At 37.7% G+C, this 19,899-nt stretch overlaps 1 protein-coding gene across 1 annotated transcript in view; it reads left to right on the top strand.

Annotated features, from left to right (window-relative positions):
• The window catches only part of ARVCF (ARVCF delta catenin family member), a 2,347,833-nt gene that overhangs the window by 2,023,523 nt on the left and 304,411 nt on the right, over nt 1–19,899 (top strand). The window contains exon 11 of the mRNA XM_044068704.1: nt 16,420–16,570. Within this exon, the coding sequence (XP_043924639.1) occupies nt 16,420–16,570 (151 nt within the window). The remainder of the gene's footprint in view (nt 1–16,419; nt 16,571–19,899) is intronic.

Genomic DNA, 19,899 nt, shown 5'->3' with positions numbered 1-19,899 from the left:
ACATTTGTAAAAGGCACTTTGTGACAGTAAATGATACTTGTACTGAGGCCTGTCAAACTTAGCTGCTCTTTCCTCTTCTTCCATTCTAAGTGAATGGAAGTCTTATATGATAGCCCAGCCATGGGCATTGTATTCTCAGAAACAGTGGACTCGCAGTGTTTCATGGGGAAGATTTTTCTTTACAAGACAACAAGCTCTCATCAGGATGTCTGCTCTCAGGAGGTCAGTCATGGTTATAAACTGAATAAAATTAGTAATAACTACATCTCTCTGGTGCATACAGGTTTGAAATGAGCCAAACTTAAGGAAAAGTTAAAAAATATATCTTTTTAAAAGTTTTTCCTGTAGTGGCCCTTTAAGTTCAATGGGAAATAGACTCTGTTAGAGATTTTGAAAAAATCTGTTTTTGGTTGTGGAAAAAAAGGGTGGGTGGGAGGAACAATTTATTAATATATCTTTGTGTGATATTGTGAATAGTGTAAAGAATGTAAATAATTACTGTATATATGATGTCTATCACTAAATAACCCCTACTTATTAGGAGAGTGTTTGTTCCATTCCTAGAGCAATGGCATCTGGGAGAACAGCAGTCAACGGAATGCAAGATGGTGGATAGCATAGAGATGAATGCTGGTGTCATGTTTGAAGTTCTAGAAGATTCTGTGGAGCTGTTTCGGCAGACTTTGTTTCATTGGAAGCAAACATTCAGAATAATGATGGATGTGGTGTTACAACCCTCCAGTTGGAAGGGTTGTGGGAAGATGTTTTGGGTGAATTCTTGTTACAGAGTGAGCTAGAGAGTGGAAAGGATGTTACATAGGGAGAAATTATGAACAAAGTTCAGTCTGAGGAATTGAAAGCTATTTTGAAAGAGGATTGCTAAACAAAGAAATCATATGCCAGGTTTGTTAAAGAAATTGCAGGAAAAACTATGAAAGAATGAACAGAAGAAAGGTAATGTCAACAATCAAGGGAAATTTATGATGAGAATTCAGAACAAAGAAGAAAAAGAAATGGACAGGTATGACATTGGGATAATTTAATGGTCCCATTGGGAGTGAAGGCTCTAAGGGTAAGAGTTTTTATTTTGTGGCATTATATTTGATACTGGTTCTGTTCAGGACAATTTGTGTATGACAAAAACTGCAATCCAAGGATTTTTTAAGGGGTTAAAGCATTTCACAGAGAAACAAAAAATGCATGTTCAGTTTTGAACTGAATCTGAAAAAAACAGACTTTAAAGAAACATTTAAGCAAACTTTGTAAAGAAGTTACAGACATTAGCAAAGTCTGTGATAACAGCAAATTATGGACTGGGGATGGGACTGCCATATTGTACTGAAAATGGAGAAAGAAAAAAACATGTTTGTATCATACTTTTTCTCAGTCTTGCATAGGGGAATGACTAGATTAAGGCCCTTAGCTTGAGCTAGTTAAAAGAAAGCAAGTAAATGAAAAAGAACATTGAATATTATAAAGCTTTTTCTAGCAAATAAATGTATACTACTTAGTAGCAACTCTGTATCTGGTTCTCATGTCTCCAAGGAGACAATCTAATAAAGAAAGATGGCTAGGAGATAATGTTTCTGAAACCATTCAAGTGCTTTCCTATCTCAGAGAGCTATAAAGATAAGACAAAACCAGGCAGCACTTAGTAAAAGCACAGGCTGTGCCATGCATCTTAACATGAATCACCTTTCTTGTAGGTTAACCCAAGTCTTTGTGTGGCTGTCTGTTTGGGGGACTTGTTCCTATTAGTAAGGTAAAACTTCAATATTTGAAGATGTACATAGTTTTATATGTTAGTATTAAGTGAACAGGTTGTAGAGGGTATTGGGGGTGTGTTTGTTTTTTTAGCTTTAGCTTGAGGGTTTTCAATAAAATAAAAAGTTTTGTAAGATGTGACATAGGCTCAAATGGATATGACAAGAAACAACTGTATAAAAAATCAACTTGCCAAACAGTGAATGCATGTAACACAAAAGTTGGAACTTGACACTTAAAAAAGCTATTACACATAAAAGGTGGGAATAAATACCTTTTTAACACAATGATGCTTTCTGTAATGTCTTTAAATGCCAATGCTCTCACAGATGAGTACAAAAAAGAAAGAGTAGTGAACTACATTAAAAATGTAGAGTGCAAATATCTATGCTACAGGAGACACACTTGGAAATAACTGAAGATGTGAATTTGATAAAGAAATGTTTTCAGGATGGTTAGTGGAATACCTGAAACAGAGGAAAAGAGAAGTACTCCACCACTTTTCTAGTAGTGATAGAAGAGGATAAAAAAATAATGGTAGATTTGTAGTACTAAGGATCTACTGGCAAGGGAAGAGGATTACACCGGCATGTATTTATATTCCATCTAAAATTACTGTAATGGAACTGAAGAAAATTCTGGGAGAAATAATTGTCTTTCTGCAAGAAATATTACTTATAGGTGATAGAAGATGTGTCATAGGTGGGAAGGGGAAATATAACAAAGGAGGATAGATTTTTGAAGACATTTATGAAAATATTTGGCATGGAAGATGTAAATTCAATACTAGGAGTTCAGAGTGAATTTACATATTATTCCCCAGAATACAAACACTGGGCCAGCTAGGCAGAATTTACATTTCACAGTAACATGCATTTAATTGAAAGTCCTGATATGCACTCTATTTCTGATCATGTGTCAATAATAACTAAAATAAAAACACAGGATAATGAAACAAAAATGAGACACTGGTGCTTTCCCACCTATCTGTTCAAAAGAGAGGAATTTAAAGAATGGTAGTGGAAATTATTCAGACTCTATTAGAGAAGATATAAATTACTTCTGAAAATATAGCTAAGGAGTGGGATATAATTAAAGTAGAGTTTCAAAATAGGGCAAGAATAAAGAGAAATATGGTTAACAAGTAACAAGAATTATTTAGAGGGTCTGGCAAATGTTAAAGTATTGCAGAATAGGGGAATCTGATAGAAGTAGAAGAGCAGCAACTGCAGAATGTTAAACAGAAATAACGGAATACCTCTATAATCATGAGTTTAGAAAGACTGCTGTCAAACAACTGTTTTTTTTATGATAACTCTAGAGCACAAACACTTTTAGCACAACAACTCAGGCAACAGGAATTAGAAAGGGCTGTCACCAAGCTTAGGGAGCCTATAACAAGGAAGATAAGAGATCCTATAGAGATACTGGAAATATTTTGGAAATTCTATGAAAGTCTGTATAAAGCAGAGAAATATGGAAATCAAGAAAAGGTACAAATGGAAATGTTCATGAAAGAATTAAATATGCCAAGGTTCGAGTTAGATGAGACTCAATTACTAACAGAATAGGAGGAGATGAAATAAAAGTGGTGATCTATAACCAATCCAGAAGAAACTCCCCAGGAATAGATGGTGTTCCTGTGGAAGTTTGGAAGCTAGGAGGGAAGAAAACTGATAAAGATCTGGAAAGTTTTTAACAGTATTTTAAGAGAAGGAGAAGTATCAACAGTCTGGAAGAAAGTTTTGGTGGCTGTAATACCTAAAGAAGGTAAAGGCCCATCAAATCCAGCTTCATGCAGTCCCATTTCAGTACTAAACCATCAATATAAAATGTTTATGTCTATAATGCCTAAACCAATGGCAGAAGTGATGCCAAAATTGATAGATATGGATCAGTGCGGTTTTGTGGAGGGGAAACAAACATTTGACACACAACATAAAAAGAACATTGATGATCCAGAGGGAAGCAGAATATAAGAAAATACCACTGTTGGTGGTGGGTCATGATGCAGAGAAAACATTTGACAGAGTAGGCTGGGACATACCTCTCAAACTCTTAGAGCAAAAAATCTGGACAAAGCCTAAAATGATGGGGGGGCAAATAAGGACAGATTTTAAATATTGCTCTTACAAACTTGGAAAGTTGACAGAATAATAGGTTTTGCATTAGCATGAATTTTCTGAAGGATGTGGAGTCTTAAACTCAAATGTTTGTCATTATTTAATGACTTCAGTCCTCGGCTATTTGCCAGAAAGTACACATTTTAGGAGGAGCACACCAAAAATATGAGGCAAAAATCCAGGCATTCTGCAAAAATTTGTACAGTTGAGAAGTATGAGCTGGGACTTTATGAGCAGGCTAATGGAAGTGTTTGCATTCTCTGATAAAATTGTAAGGTTGATTATGACAATATATGAGGGATCAGAGGCGAAAATTAAAGTGGGTGGGTTCCTCCCTGATAATTTCAGCTTGAGCAGAGGAACAAGGCAGGGGTGCTTGCATTATATTTAGAACCATTGGCAAAGAAAATAAGGGACTCAGAAATTTAAGGATACAGTTTGTATGGTAGTCGAGAAACTCAGGCTCTATTTGCAGATGGTATTATTTTATACCTAATAAAACCAGGAAAGGACATTTCAGTGTTGTGGAACATTTTGAGAGTGTGTCAGATCTTTTCAGGATACAAAATTAATAAAGCTAAAACAAAGGCAGTAGTTGTAAATTATGTACATGCTCACAAATTCGTTCAGCAGTATCCATATTTATGGTGAGATGATAAAACAAAGTACTTGGGTATATGGATTAAAAATTATTCTGGTGTGGCAGCTAAGGATATGTGGAAGAGACTAAACAAAAGATAATACAAAAACTGAGAAACTGAAAGCTCTTGTATGGATATGGATATGGATATGAATAGTTAGGTTCAAGCAGTTAAAATGTTTTTAGTCCATTTAGTCTTATACACAGGCCAGGCATATTTTTATCAACCAGAGAAGTTGTGGATAGAAATTAATAAAGAGCTGAAGGATTTTATTTGGGATGGGAAGATGGCAAGAGTCAAGTGGGATAAGCTAATTCTTCCAATTTTACAAGGTGGTTTGGGATTACCTGATTTGAAGGAGTATTTCAAAGCTACACATTTAAGGCTCCTATACATAGCACAAGTAAAAACCTATAGTTCAAAGTGCAAAGGGATGATTATGAAACAAGGGGGAAGCTCAAGAAACTAGGAGAGACTGGAATTTTGGATGCAAATCTTTAAGAAGAATAACAGTAATTATATAGAATATTTATATAGAATATTATATTCATAAAGGAGCAGATAGTATTCTAAAAACTAAGCCTACACGGGAATGTAGAAAGGATGTACTACTGATAGGGCTGACTGCAATTAGGGATACAGACAACAGGCAAGAGGGCTGGAGTTTATTGGAGAAAATTGACAAAGGAACCAAGGTATTGGGAGCAAATAACTAGAGAGGGAAAGGTAACAGAATGGAAAGATGCCAAGAATGTATTTGGACTGCAGGTTAGTTGCCTTCCTTAGCGAGGATTGCTATCAGAGTACAGACAAAGAGAAAGAAATAAGGACAGGATCCTAAATGAAAGTCCAGCACTGGTAGAGCTAGAGCTTTTAGTAGAATCTAAAATGAAGTTGCTGTTAAAAAAGGAATAGTTAGTAGAGCATATAAGCTAATACATGATAACTATAAGAATCAATCCGACGAGGTTAGAAGGGATTGGAAAGATAGATTGGATAAGCAATTCACAAAGAAACAATGGGGGATATATTATGTTTCCTAAATATGCAAAATAATCTGGAAGATTTAGGACTTTTGCTTGGAAATGTTTGCATGGGTATTTTTATACCCCAAGTAGATTCCAGAGACTTTTTCCTCACGTAAACAGCAAATGTTGAGGTGTGATGGGGAAGAACGAGGTAATTAGGAACATATATTCTTGGAGTGTAATGAGTTGGTAGACTTCAAGGATTCCCTGCAGGCTGTTCTGGGTGAGCAAATTGGTGTATCAAGAGAAATTATTTTTCTGAGCTCTGATACAGAATCAGAATTGCCTTGCTGAGTCTAATTATGGTGGCTGCTAAAAAAGTGGTTACTAGAAAATGGAAATCAAAGCTAAACCAACTGTACTAGAAATAGTGACTACAATAACAGAGAATAAACAACTGGAACTGGGGTCTTTAGAAAAGGGTAGGAGCAAATTGCTTAGAAAACATGGGAAATGTGGGACAGTACATACAGGGAGGAATGAGGTTTAAAGAAGGTAAGATTTGAATGAGCTGTGTAATGTTTGACTGACAGTGATTGGGTAGATTATAAGTGATGTTTGCAACTAAAATATGTTTGTGATGTATAATGCTTGCAACTAAGATTATGTCAGTATGGTGTGTTTTCATTTTTATATATGTGTGATTGTTTATGTCATGAGTGATAATTTTTCTTGTTTAAACAGGAACTTTTGTAGATAGTTATGGAATTTAATATTAATAGGGAAATTAAGAATGCATGTTTTTCTGCTTCTAATAAAAAGAAAGTAAGAATTTTAGTGAATGGATGGCTAAGCAAAGAAGTAAATATAAAGACTGGCATACGTAAGGGATGTCCTATGGTTATTTTATTATTTGCATTAGTTATGAACGTATTAGTCAGAGATATAAACTTGCACATGAATGGTACCACTTTTATTACTAATGAAGGGATAAAAATCTTAGTCATGTTTACTTAAGTAGATGATATAATATTGATTATAAGAAACAAAGTCTGGATAAGAGAAGTTGTATGTTATATCCATCAATGTTTAAATATAATATACACAAATTGAATAAAGAAAAATTAAAGGACTGGGTGATATGGTAAAGATTGGAGGAGTATCTTTCTTAATGAAATACATTTTTGTGTAAGTAATAAGATTTGTGGGTAAATATATAAGTGGGGAACAATGGGATAAGATACTAGATGAAATAAAATTAACTTTGTTGTTTTTGGAACACTTACAAACTGTTGTTTAATAAAAATGTCTGATTAATTCAGTTATACTGGGAAAGACTACATATTTAGCTAGTGTCTATATGTTGTCAATAATCTATGAAAAATAAATATTACAAGCAGTTGTTACTTTTTTATGGGGTTCAATAAAGAGAAGAGTCTTGTACACGGACAAATATGGTGGAGGTTTAGGATTATAAGCCCAATTGTTTATACTGCTTGTTTGAATTTGTATAAGGTTTTGTTTTGGATTAATGATAAGAATGAAAAATTATTAGCAATCTTACTAAAGTACTAATGTAAGTGGCACTGGATTATGTTAAAAAAACAAAAGAGGAAAAATATGTTTAAATGAAGTAATGAGATGTTATCAAGAAAAAATTCTTTTATGGAAAATAAAAATTGATGAAATAGAAAACAAGAAGAAAGTGTGGTATAAAAATATCTTGATACAATATTATTATGTTTATCTTTGGACTGAACTAGCGAGTGAAAAAGTTAGTGCAAAAAGCATGGTGTAATAAGCAAGTAGAATGTCAAGATTTTTTATGGAGATTAGTGATTTTAGACATTGCCCGTTCGATTCTCAGTTAGAGCGTCTTCTGTGTGGCGACATGCGTGAACGGGTGTTCCTTCGTTGAAGGTTGTGCCTTAGGCCTGGCAAGCCAGCACGTAAAACTCTACTGCCAATCATTAGTGGACCGGAGTTTCCGCTGTGGCGAACCCTAACCGGGAAAAGCTGAAAGACACAAACAAGTGATTGATAAATTACCAGTAAAGGGAAATATGCCTAATAATAAATAGTGATAGAGTTTCTATATATTGTGGTAAAGAAGAAGAAACTACAAAACGCATGTTGTTATAATGTAAGGGTTGCAAAATTCTGGGAAAAATTTGTAAAGGAAATTTCTTTCAAAATACAAAAGAGGCAAATGATCTAGCCATAAAAATAAGGAATATGCTAGTATAGTAGATAAAATACTATGTTATGTTGTGCGTTCATTTGAATAGAAAGGCTAAATGAAATCATGTTTAATGGAAAATGGAGTCTAGCAGTAACTTTAAGAAAAATTAGATGGCGGTTGTGGGAAAAGGAGTGGGGGCCAAATATGATAATGAAGTTAGATGTTTAACTTAATAATGAAATGTTAAACATGTATGATTGTATGACAGTAACAGAAAGGAATGGAAATTTGTGCACATTACATTTGTAAATATATAACTTTGTAAATAGTATTGTGCATAACATTTTTTTTTAACTAAAGACCTTCATTCTCTCTAATTTTTCAACAGGTGCCAATGGGATCTTTTACATTTACCTGGGCTGCCACTCAAGCAGATGGGGCCTCAGTATAACATCTCATCTGAAGGATGGCACACTTAGGAGAGCAGCACCCCCTGCGCTTATGCTGCACTGCAGTGCCAGCAGTCAATCTACCTGGTGTGGGAATGGAACCCACAGCCACTACACCATAGGCAGATGTGCTACCTGTTGTGTCACTAACACTCACAAACTATTATTTATATATAAACAAACAAAAGGGTGTATGTATGTATGTTTGTGTGTGTCTATATATGTATGCATATGTGTGTGTGTGTGTGTGTGTGTGTGTGTGTATGTATGTGTGTGTGTGTGTGTGTGTGTGTGTGTGTGTGTGTATATATATATATATATATATATATATATATATATATATATATTCACTTTATAAGCTCGAAATCCTGAAATCTCGAATTTCAGAATCTCAAGCCAATAAAGTGGAAAATCCAAATACCCGAAACCACAAAACCGTGAAACCCTAAATCCCAAAACCACAAAACCTCAAAAACACACAGCACACACTACACAACCAGTACAAACATAGACACACACATCTCCCAACACTGTCAAAAAACAATACAACACACACGCACACAACTAAACAAGCACACACACCTATCATTATACGCAGCCCCCTCGTAAAATATTGTAACTCCAAGGTCGTACTACATACACACACATACACGAAACACCACCACACAAACTACATTCCTCTTGCACACACACATCACAGTAATAACACACACTCACACACACTACAGCCCCTACCCAACACCCTTAAACATAAACACTTACTTGAATCCATGAATACAGTGCAACACCAGAACCGCTAATTTAAAGTCTCCGGCATTCGAGATTTTGAATTTTGTGCTTCTGGGGTTGCAATGTTCCGATCTTTCCACTTTATAAGCTCAAGATTCTGAAATTTGATATTTCAGGATTTTGAGCTTATAAAGTGCTTCCAGATATTGCAAACAGACAGTTGGTATAGCAAATTGAAAGTGGGAGCATTTGGTAGAAGACTCATTTGTTAAAATCACTTTAGTCATATACATAATGTAGTTGTATTTTTAGGATGAATTTGGAGAAGTGGTTTAGTTAGCTGAGGTTTGCAGAATGTGTGTTTCTATTTTTTGTCCTCTGTGTTTTATAAGCTTATTGATGTTTTTGTTAGCTTGTAAGTAATTAGTGTCTGTGCTGGGAACTGTGATCATTGTTTTTTGTAATAAAGTTACTGCTGGTTCAATGTCTGTGTGTGTACCAGTATTGATTCCACTGATTTGGGAGATTTTTCCTTTCTCCGAGTTGATGCAACCATTGAATTGGTATATATAATATTTGGGAGTGTGGGGGGCTTGCCCCAGATTGAGTTATGTAGGGAGGATGTTCACCAATATAAATACTTGCATTGTTTTCTCCCTTGTGTGTTTTTGGAATCTGTGCATTTAACTTGCAATATAAATAAATTATTATAGGTTCATAGGTAGGTACTAGGCTATCTGCCCAATGGCATTTATAAGCCTCGCCAGAATCTGTTGGCTTTCACAGCCCCCTTAGATTAGTTCCCTGTGCCTCTGTCCAGCAGAGCCACTGAAGTGATCCCCGGGGTAAACTTTCTGTTTCCCATCCACTCGTCAAGGTTTCTCTTGAAGAGTGTTAGCGAGGAGCTCTGCCTAATGTAGATTGGAATCTTGTTCCAAAGCATAGGAAGCCTCTGGGACAGGAATATATCCCTCCAGCACATCCTATTTGTTGTTGTGGTGAGGTTTAGATCCCTAGAGCTTGTGGCCTGAAGGTATTTTCTTTAGCTGGAGCATGTCCATCAATTCTGTGTTGGACATGGCCTTGTATGTCAGGCAGAGATCACCTCTGAGTAGGCGGTATGCAACTGAGTACAGCTGGAGTTTCTTCAGTCAAGCTGCATAGGGCATCTGTTTGAGGCCAGTGATCCTCTTGGTTTGGTACTCCTGTGGTCTTTCCAGCTGTTGCAGGTGTCTTGTAAGGTACATCCCAAATGGGGTGTTTTACTCTATGATGGGTCTGATGAGTAGAGGGGCACAAGGACCTCTTTTGATCTGGATGCGAACCCTTTTGTGCTAAGGTGGGCCACATAGAAGGATTTTCTAACCACTTTGGCAATGTAATTATCAAAGGAGAGATTACTATCTACTTGGGTCCCCAGATCCCTTATTACATCTTCCGTATTTAGGGGACTGCCACCCATGTGGTAGTTTGTGAGTACTTTGTTTTTTACAAAGGGGATGACTGTGCACTTTTTGGCATTTAGCCTGAGGCCATGATTTTGACACCAGGTATCTGTCTCAGTGAGACCCTTTTGGAGGGTGCTTGTGTCAGCCGGAGAGTCAATTATAGCCCCTAGTTTGCAGTAATTTGCAAACTTGGTCAGCCATAGTCCTCCTGTGCTTGCCTGTACCTCTGAGAAGTATATGCCGAACAGGAGGGGTCCTAAGACTGAGCCCTGGGGAATGCCACTTGTAACCGGTTTAGAGCCAGACCTAGCTCCTGCAACTCTCACCATGTGGGTTCTGTCCGTGAGCCAGTTGGCAACCCATCTTGTGATGTAGGGGGTTATGTTCAGGCTGGTGAGCTTGTCTATAATACCAGAATGGGGAATGGAGTCGAAGGCCTTTGCGAGGTCTAGGTAGGCTATGTGTACCACCTTTCCCTTGTCTATAGCCTTGGTAACTGTCTCAAAGACGTCCACCAGGTTTAGGAGGCATGATCTGCCCTTAACAAAGCCAAACTGGGTAAGGTCCAGTGTTTGGAGGTTCCCAATGTCTCTGTTAATGAGTTCCATGATGATGCATGCCATAGCCTTGCAGACCAAGCTAGTCAGGTTTATTAGGGCAACAATTCCTGGGGTCTGTTATGGCTCCACCTTTGTGGAGCAGAATAACTGTTGCTGTGCGCCACTCTATGGGTACGTAGCCTGTGGAGAGGCTGAGTTTGAACAGTGTGTTTAGGTGAGGGGTTAGTTCATCTTTGAGCTTGTGTAGGATGCAGCCTGGGACACCGTCCAGTCCCATTAATGCTGTGTTTATGGCTTTGGAGAGGGCTGTTTTAACCTGAGTGTCTGTGATTTCAGGTGCTCTACATTCTTCTGGTATGGTTATGGGCCCTTTTGGGGGTGAGAGGAGGGTGAAGTTTGTGCTGAACCTGTCTGCCAGGATGTTGGCGATATCGGTCAGTTCAGTGTATTTTGTGCCATTCTGCACTAACTCTGAGCATTGCCAGTTAGATTCTTGACACAGCTAAAGAATGCCTTGTGGTTATCTTTGGAGTCTTTGGCAATTTTTCTTTCGAAGCTCGCCTTGGATGATTTTATGAGAAATCGTAGTTTCTTGCTGATACTGATCAGGGATGTCTTCCCTTCTTGGGATTTTACTCTTCTGTACTAGTTTCCTCCTTCTATTGTATAGCTTGTTTATGGCAGGAATCCACCAGACTGGTTTCCTTTTCTTGGAGGAGTGAGTCTTGGTTTTGCTTGGGATAGCACGATCCATGCATTCTTGTTGGTGCCCGTAGAATGCATTAGTAAAGGATTTTGCAGCTTGGACAGTGTTATCCTTTAGCAAGTGGGCTTTGAAACTTTCACGTTGGTCTTAAGTAACATGAAGTTTGCTTTTGAAAAGTTTTTCACGATGGTTTCTTTGTCTGGGGGTGGGGGCAGAATGTGGATATCCAAAGTGATTTGTTTATGGTCAGATGTAACCAGTGAGGGGTTGACCTACGGTGTGGAACACCGGTTGCCCATGTTGGTGATGACCAGGTCCAGTATGTTGTCATCTCTGGTGGCAGTGTTGACCAGTTGATCCAGGGTGTTTGAGTCTGTAAATTCTAGGAAATGTTGGGCAAGGGAGTTAGTACTTGAGTAGTTCTTCCAGTTAATGTTTGGGTAATTGAAATCACCCAATATTAGGGCATTTGGTAAGACCTTTATATTTCCCAGTGTATCCAAAAATGCTGAATGGGGGTCCTGGGACATGGTGGGTGATCTGTAGCAAGCTAAAATTTGAATTGCAGTTTTGCCCATTGTTAGTTGCACGTGGATAATCTCTGAAGCATCGTGCTGTGCCACTAACCTGGAGGTGTGGGTATCCTTGATGATTATGGATACACCCCTACCTTTTCTATTTCGGTCTGGGTTCTGTGGCCAAAATGTATGGTATGAGTTGTAGCCTGGTAGTGCTGGGGTGCTCTCCGGAGCCTTAAACCAAGTTTCTGTTACTGCACATATATCGATTTTCTCCATACTGAGGATTGCCTCAAGCGTGTACATTAGACGTATGGCATTTAGTAGCATTACCCTCAAGTTTTTTGTTACTTGTGCTATCTACTGCGGTGGGTTTTAGACAAAATGTGATTCTATTAAATACATTTTCTAATAAATGTGATTTTGACTAATTTTTAGGATCATAGGAAGTTACTAGGCTATTGGCCCTGAGGCCCTTACAAGCCTAGCCAAGAATTTAGCCCATGTTCCAACAAGTCAGCACCCTATGCCACTGTACAGCAGGAGCACAGGAGGAATCCCAGGGGTGTATTTTCTGTTCCCCATCCAGGTTGCACGTAAAAATGTTTAATGAGGTACTCTGCTTTACGTGGAGATGGAGTCTAGTCCACAAAAGGGGGTGTCTCTGGGACAGAAATCTGTCCCGCCAACATGTCCTATTGATGTCACAGGCCAGGTTGAGGTTGCACGTGTGGGTTATTCGAGTGGAGCTTGACTTGCAGATATGCAGCAGTTCCATCAGGGCGGGGTCTGAGATTGCTTTGTATGCCAGACAGAGGTCACCTCTGAGGAGTCTGTAGGAGACTGAGTAGAGGGACAGGGCTTTTAGCCTATCTGTGTAGGGTAGATGTTTGAGGTCCTGTATTCTGTGGGTGAGGAACCTCTGTGGTATGTCCAATTGCTACATGTGCTTTGTGAAGTACATGCCAAAAGGGGCACTGTACTCAATAATGGGTCTTATAAGGGAACAATACAGGGATCTTATAACCACCTTGTCCCTGGATTAGATACCCTTACTAATGAGGTGGGCCATGTAGAAAACTTTCCATACAACAGCGGCAATATGGTGGTCAAACGTCAGTTTACTATCAACCTGGGTGCCCAAGTCCCTCACTACAGATTACATGATTAGTACCTTATTATCAATGTGATAATTTGTGGGGACATCACTCTCCCCAAAAGGATAATGATGCATTTTTTGTCATTCAGTTTGAGGCCATGTTTCTGGCACCAGTCATTTGTTTGGGTGAGACCCTCTTAGAGGATGTCCACATCACTAGGGGAATTGATGACAGCATCCAGCTTACAGTCAACTGCAAACGTGGTCAGCGATAGCCCAGTAGATTTGGCCTGCACCTCCAAGAAGTATATCCCAAACAGCATAGGCCCAAAGACTGATCACTGGAGTACACTGCTTCTTACGAGTCTACTGCTTGAGGTGGCTTCCCCTATTTTGACTAGGTGGGTTCTATCAGTGAGCCTGTTTGCTACCATCTTGTAATATATGGATTGATGCCTAGTTGAGAGAGTTTATCTGTTATACCTGAGTGGGGAATAGTATCGAAGGCTTTGGCCAGGTCAAGGTAGGCGATATGCACCATCTTTCCCTCGTTTATGGCCTTGGTCACTGTCTCAAAGAAGTCAACCAAATTTAACAGGCATGACTGCCCCTTAACAAAACCAAACTGTGTGGGATCAAGTGTCTGGAGGTTGCCAATGTCCTTGTTAATGACGTCCATGATAATCCGCTCCATGGCCTTGCAGATCAGGCTAGTTAGGCCGATGGGTCTTTTTCTACTAAACATGTTTTTACCATTTGCATCTATAACTGACGATGATTGTGTATATGTGTGTGTGTGTATATATATATATATATATATATATATATATATATATATATATATATATATATGGTTTGCATGGATTTGGTCATACGACCAATTGTCGAACACAACATGTTGAAGTGCAGAACGCCAGTTTGGCATAATTGCCAACGCAATTATGTAGAAATGCCAAACATCCCCCCCTTTTTGACCCATGGTAGCACTTGCTTAGGTGGTAGAGCGGTCAGAAATGTCGAATTTTATATGACAGTCCGACCGTTCGACATCTAAATCTTCGACATATAAGTTCGAAGAACACCCTGTTCGACAATTGGCCATACGACCAAATCCATGTAAACCTATATATAGATATATATATATATATATATATATATATATATATATATAAAAAATATTCACACGTGTCTATGTGAACTCTGTTGTTTTGTCAAGTTGAAACTACATTGAACAGCAACCGTCAAAACAGTAATACTGTGAACCCAGTGAAGCTTTCCTTGCACTCATGATTCAGGGTCTTACATGGGTTCTGTAAAGGGGAAAGGCAGGTCCATTAGTTCTTTCTTCATATTGTTGATGGCTTTTCTTCATAGGATTAACTTTGTTAAATCACAGTTTGATGAACCATGATTCAAAAAAGTGCAGAACTGCATATATATGTGCATGTGTGTGTGTGTGTGTGTGTGTGTGTGTGTGTGTGTGTGTGTGTGTGTGTGTGTGTGTATATGAGTATACTAAAAAAATGCCCAGACATCAACATGCTTAATGTCAACAGAAAATAATCAAAAAATAATGCTGACTCGTAATGTGCATGCTCTGTGAATACAATCTTTTTTGTACAGGGCAATCCACACCCCACATGTGGAGGACTGCGCCCCCCCAGCTCCCCTTTCTACTTATATATTATAACTCCAAGATTGCACATTGCCAAGGAAAGGGGATATTCCCCGACCCTGGTAATGTACCAGTCTCCTACAACTATTGACCATCTGTGTTTTTTTTACCAAAGTGTATTGATAAAACAGATATTGACCTTGCCTACAGTAAACTAAAAATTATATATATATATATATATATATATATATATATATATATAGATAGATATATATATATATATACACACACACACACACACACACACATATTGTGTGTGTGTGTGTGATCAACAGTTTAAACTGTCGAACAGGAAAAAAAAAGCCGTTATAGCTGATCGAAAATCAGCTGATCACACATTGCTAGCTTTTTTCTGTACGATATCAATGAACATTGGGGATCCGATAATTTGCCCTTTCCCCTCAGTACCATGATCTCAGAGTTGGTATTTATAAGCAGAGGTGTGCAGAGGATTTGCTCCCCCGTAAAAAGCTAATAATAATGTGTTTTATTATTTTTAGAGTTTTTCACTATTTTGAGTTTTGATCTTCTTTAGCTTGAGCATTTGGGTTTGAGGCTTTGTTTTTTTTATTACGATTTACCATTTTATATCCATTATATGTCTGTTTGTGTGTGTATTTTTTTTTAGAAGATTAACAGTAAATAATTGCTCATTGATAGTGAATTCCTTGGTCAGTGCTTTATGGAATATTGAAGACTTTTGAACATTCCACCTAGTGGACTGGACAACACAGCCAGAACAATTGATGTTCTCCTTCATCCTGAGGGACGATGTAATAGTCTTAGCTGGTGTAAATTATTCCTAGCTGAAGTCCTATTTTTTTGGCAAATATTCCTGCTGCTTTGTTTTTCTGGAAAAGTGGACTGGTGTTTGTTCTTATTGGCGTAGAATTGACTCCCTTGACTCCTGGCTTCATGGGATAATAGGCTGCAGTCAGTTTTAATAAATATTTCTCGTTATTGTGACCAAGTCACACACATTTTTTAAATTTCATTACAAACAAATGAGGAGGTGCATTTTACCACTTTTTGTTTGAGTATACAAGGAGGTATTTAACATAATACATTCCTGTATTTATTCTCCAGTCTTGAGTACAGGTGCATTTCCAGTACATGTATGAGTACATGGAACAAATAACTCTTTCTAACCTAGGCATTAATAGTGCTACTTTTGCTGGTTGACTGTCAGCTGTGATATAAACTCCTATGCTGCCTAATGGTTTGTCTGCAGTGCAGTACTGAGTTATGAATTGTGTATGTGTGTGTGTTTTTCCCCAGCGGGATTTGTTATGGGAGAGATTTCAGAAGCACACCTTCTTCAGCAAATTTAAAGAGGACTCACTCCAATGAAAAGCTGATAGCTAAACAAAAAAGGCTCTTGGAAAAAAATAGAAGTTTAAAGGTTGAGTAGTGCTCTTGTCATCATGTATGTATGCTTATGCTATGGTTCACTGGAGCATTTTAGCTTCAACAGTGTCAAAAAGCCTTTATTCAGTCTTATCTGTATATGTTAAATATTTGTATTGCTCCCAACTTTTTCTCTGGTTTTCATTTCAGTGGTCTGCTTATATTCGTGCAACTGTACGAAAAGAGAAAGGATTACCAGTGTTGGTTGAGCTACTACAGTCAGATTCTGACAAGGTGGTACGAGCAGTGGCAATTGCACTAAGGAACCTCTCCATGGACCGACGGAACAAAGACCTCATAGGTATCAGTAATCAACTTAAGGTTAATGCACACCAAAAAAAGCATTTTGTAGTGAAAATGTTCAAGAGAAAATGAGGTGCTGCCCTTAAAAATTCCTTCTGTGTTCCACCTTCATTTAGCACAATGTGTACTATAAGTAGTATACTAATTCTGTAGTAGGGGTTCTGAGATGGAAATGGTCAAGCAGCAAGTAAATAATGTAGCATGCCAACATAAATAAATAACCAAACCACCCTATGTCCCTGCATTGTGTTTCAGTGTACTCACCAGCTAAAGGTGCTGTACACAGTGCTAGCTGTGGCTACAAGGATGTTGAGGCAGCAGGAACAAAAGCATATCCAGCACTTGATGTAATCGAAGGCCCTCATCACACTGGTAAGAGAAGATGGACAGCTGAGATCTCCATAAGGCAGGATCTTCACTGAAGGGCTCCACAAGGAGCCCAAGCAGGACTCTAAAGAAATGGGAAGATTTTCCTTTGATGGCACGTTTGTTTCAGGCAGTAAATCTGGAGATCTGATTTAGAAGAGAAATGGGTATGAAATGTGCACAAGAAAACACAATCTAAATTGACAGGAATAGAATTTGTAGATCAAAGAAGCAGTAGCAATTCACTGTTGTTCGTCTGGAGACTGTGACGTTTTATGGCATGAGAAGCAAAGGTTCAAAATTTTATGAGAACTGTATAGAGTCCATACCTAGGTCATAAGGTTGTGGCTAGGAACCTCTTCTGCATTTACTGCACTACCTGCCAGTTCAGTGTGGAGCTAAATATTTCACTAGGCAGTGCAGACCTATGTGATCGCACATGACTATTTGAAATTTGAAGCTTCTTCAGCTGTCACAGAAGTGACTGCTTTTCTCAATAAAGCATGTAATTGCTGTAATGGAAGAAGGTAAAAGGTTTGAGGGAAAACCAAGCTGTCATTCCTGAGGCCAAGAATTTAGTAATAGAGGATTAAATACTTGCATTACCGACAAAAACAGAATACAAGTAGAAAGGAAAGATTTACTTGAGCGTGTGTATTGACTACATGGGGATATTTACATTAGTTACACATGCAATATACTGAATTAATATTAGACCCTCACAAATACACTTGTCTGCCCTTTAGTGCTTATTAATATGTACTGTTCTAGAAGCAATTAAAGCAGGTGAGTTTCCAATTTTTATGAAAGAAGGTATTCCCCTGAAAGACCCAGAGTGCGTTTTGAGTGCCTTCTGTCGTTTTTCTTATAGATAGGTAGAGCACAGTGGTTTGTAATGGCATTTTGTTTGGGGGCTGCAGAGAAGTCTCTAAGGAGAGACTTTATGTATTGTACAAAACTATAAACCAACAGCAGAAAGTATAACAAACAGGTAAACAAAAAATAGCTGTTGAAGGCACAAACCCCAAATGATGCTTTGTTGTTTAAGAACGTCTTTATTAAGCACTTTTCGTCCAGATAGTGTTGAACTTCATCAGATACATTCTAACTCAAAATCCACTCTTTAAAATGGTTAATGAATGTGTCATGTAATCGTACTATGTAAATTTGCTTCCCCATAAGTTAAAGTGATACACATAATAAAAATGCATTCAAGTGCTAAACTTCTAAAAAGTTTGACATTGTCAAATTTCTTCATTCCTACTGTATACACTACACTCTATATTTCATCACATATACTTAAAACACATACTACAAGTAGTATAAAATATAAAATGTGAAATTTATCTTTCCAGACTTTTAAATTTAAGAACACTTAAAATCGAACACATTTCATTTATTCCGGACAGTAAAGCAGACTTGGGGCAAGTACTTCTTGACTTGAAATTGTTTATTAGGACTCTAAACTTAAATGTTGTGTTTGGGAGAAATGAATTTACTTACACACAATGAGTTTTATATTAACAGTACATTTACCCCCCCCACACACACACACACACACACACACATCCTGCTATTGCAATGTTTGAAACTATGTGTAAGCTGGATATCAGGAATTATTTGAATAAGAATTTTAATAATGTGCGCAAATTTAATATTAGTAAACCAGAGAGAGATTTACTATGTGAATTACAACACTTGCCACTGTGGACTATGAAACCAGATAAAGGGGGAGGGCTGGCTATTATGAGTGCAGACAATTATAACAGAAGCATGAAAGAAATCATTCAGAGTGACAAATACATGTTAGTGTCAAGAAACGAGTTACATACAGCCTATGTTCAAGTAAAAATGTATTTAAATGACATGTTTATTGAGTCAAGGATTAGTATAGACATGTTGAACTATCTGAGTATGCCAGCCCCTAGGATTTCCATTTTATTCGGGATTCCTGAAATACATAAATGTATAGAAAATCCCCCCATGTGCCCTTTGGTTGACACACGTAATTCTATTACTTATTCATGTGCGAAGATGGTAGAGACAATTTTGAAAAAATATGTTAGCAACATGGGCCAAATTTCTAAGGACTCAAGGACGTTCTTAAGTAATATCAATGTTAGAATATAAAGAATACTGTAACTTTATGACTATAGATGTACGAGACCTTTACACTTCAATCCCACATGTTGAAGGGATCCCATATGGTAGCCCATATGTTGAGAATAAAGGGAGCTGCAAGTGACGAAATTGCATTAGTAGAAGAGCTTTTAGATATCATCCTTACTAACAACCATATTACCTTTGACAGCGAATTTTACTTACAAAAAAAGGTGTAGCTATGTGATGCCCAGTTGGTGCAAGTTTTTCCAGTTTAGTTATGGCACACTGGGAATATGAATTTATTAACAACAGCCCATACATTAAGGATACCATGTATTTCTACACCAGGTTTTTGGATGATATTTTTATGATTATTAAAGGGGACAACATGCGGGCGATGGAGCTTCTGCAGTACTTTAATAGTAAAACTATTCACATACAACTTCAATAAGGATTCAAAAGCTTACTTCAATGTAAACCTGAGAAAAGACAGGTGCCAACAATATTATACAGCTACAATTTTCCAAAAGGAAACATATTCAAATGCTTTTCTGCACTTTTCCAGTTGTCACCCATATTACCAAACATGTTCAGTGGTTAAGGGACAGCTGGTAAGGGCTACCCGGATGACAACATTGGATTCTGATTTTATGACGGAGTGTAACAAGCTCAGGGGCATGTTTCTTAAATGAGGGTATCCTGACCAGATGATTAGCCAACTAACAGAAGAAGTAAAATTAAAAAGATTAATGGTGCATTTACACCTATTTTAGTGTTTAGAAACAACTTAGAATTGGCAATCTCTGAAGAAAAGGGAGGTGCAGAAGAAACCACTGGAGCATCCCTTGTAAGATACAG

Source organism: Protopterus annectens, chromosome 4.part0 (genome assembly GCF_019279795.1).
Source record: "Protopterus annectens isolate FY-2018-M chromosome 4.part0, PAN1.0, whole genome shotgun sequence".
Taxonomy (NCBI): domain Eukaryota; kingdom Metazoa; phylum Chordata; order Ceratodontiformes; family Protopteridae; genus Protopterus; species Protopterus annectens.
Note: the sequence above shows the minus strand (reverse complement) of the source record. Positions and strands in the feature narration are given on the sequence as shown.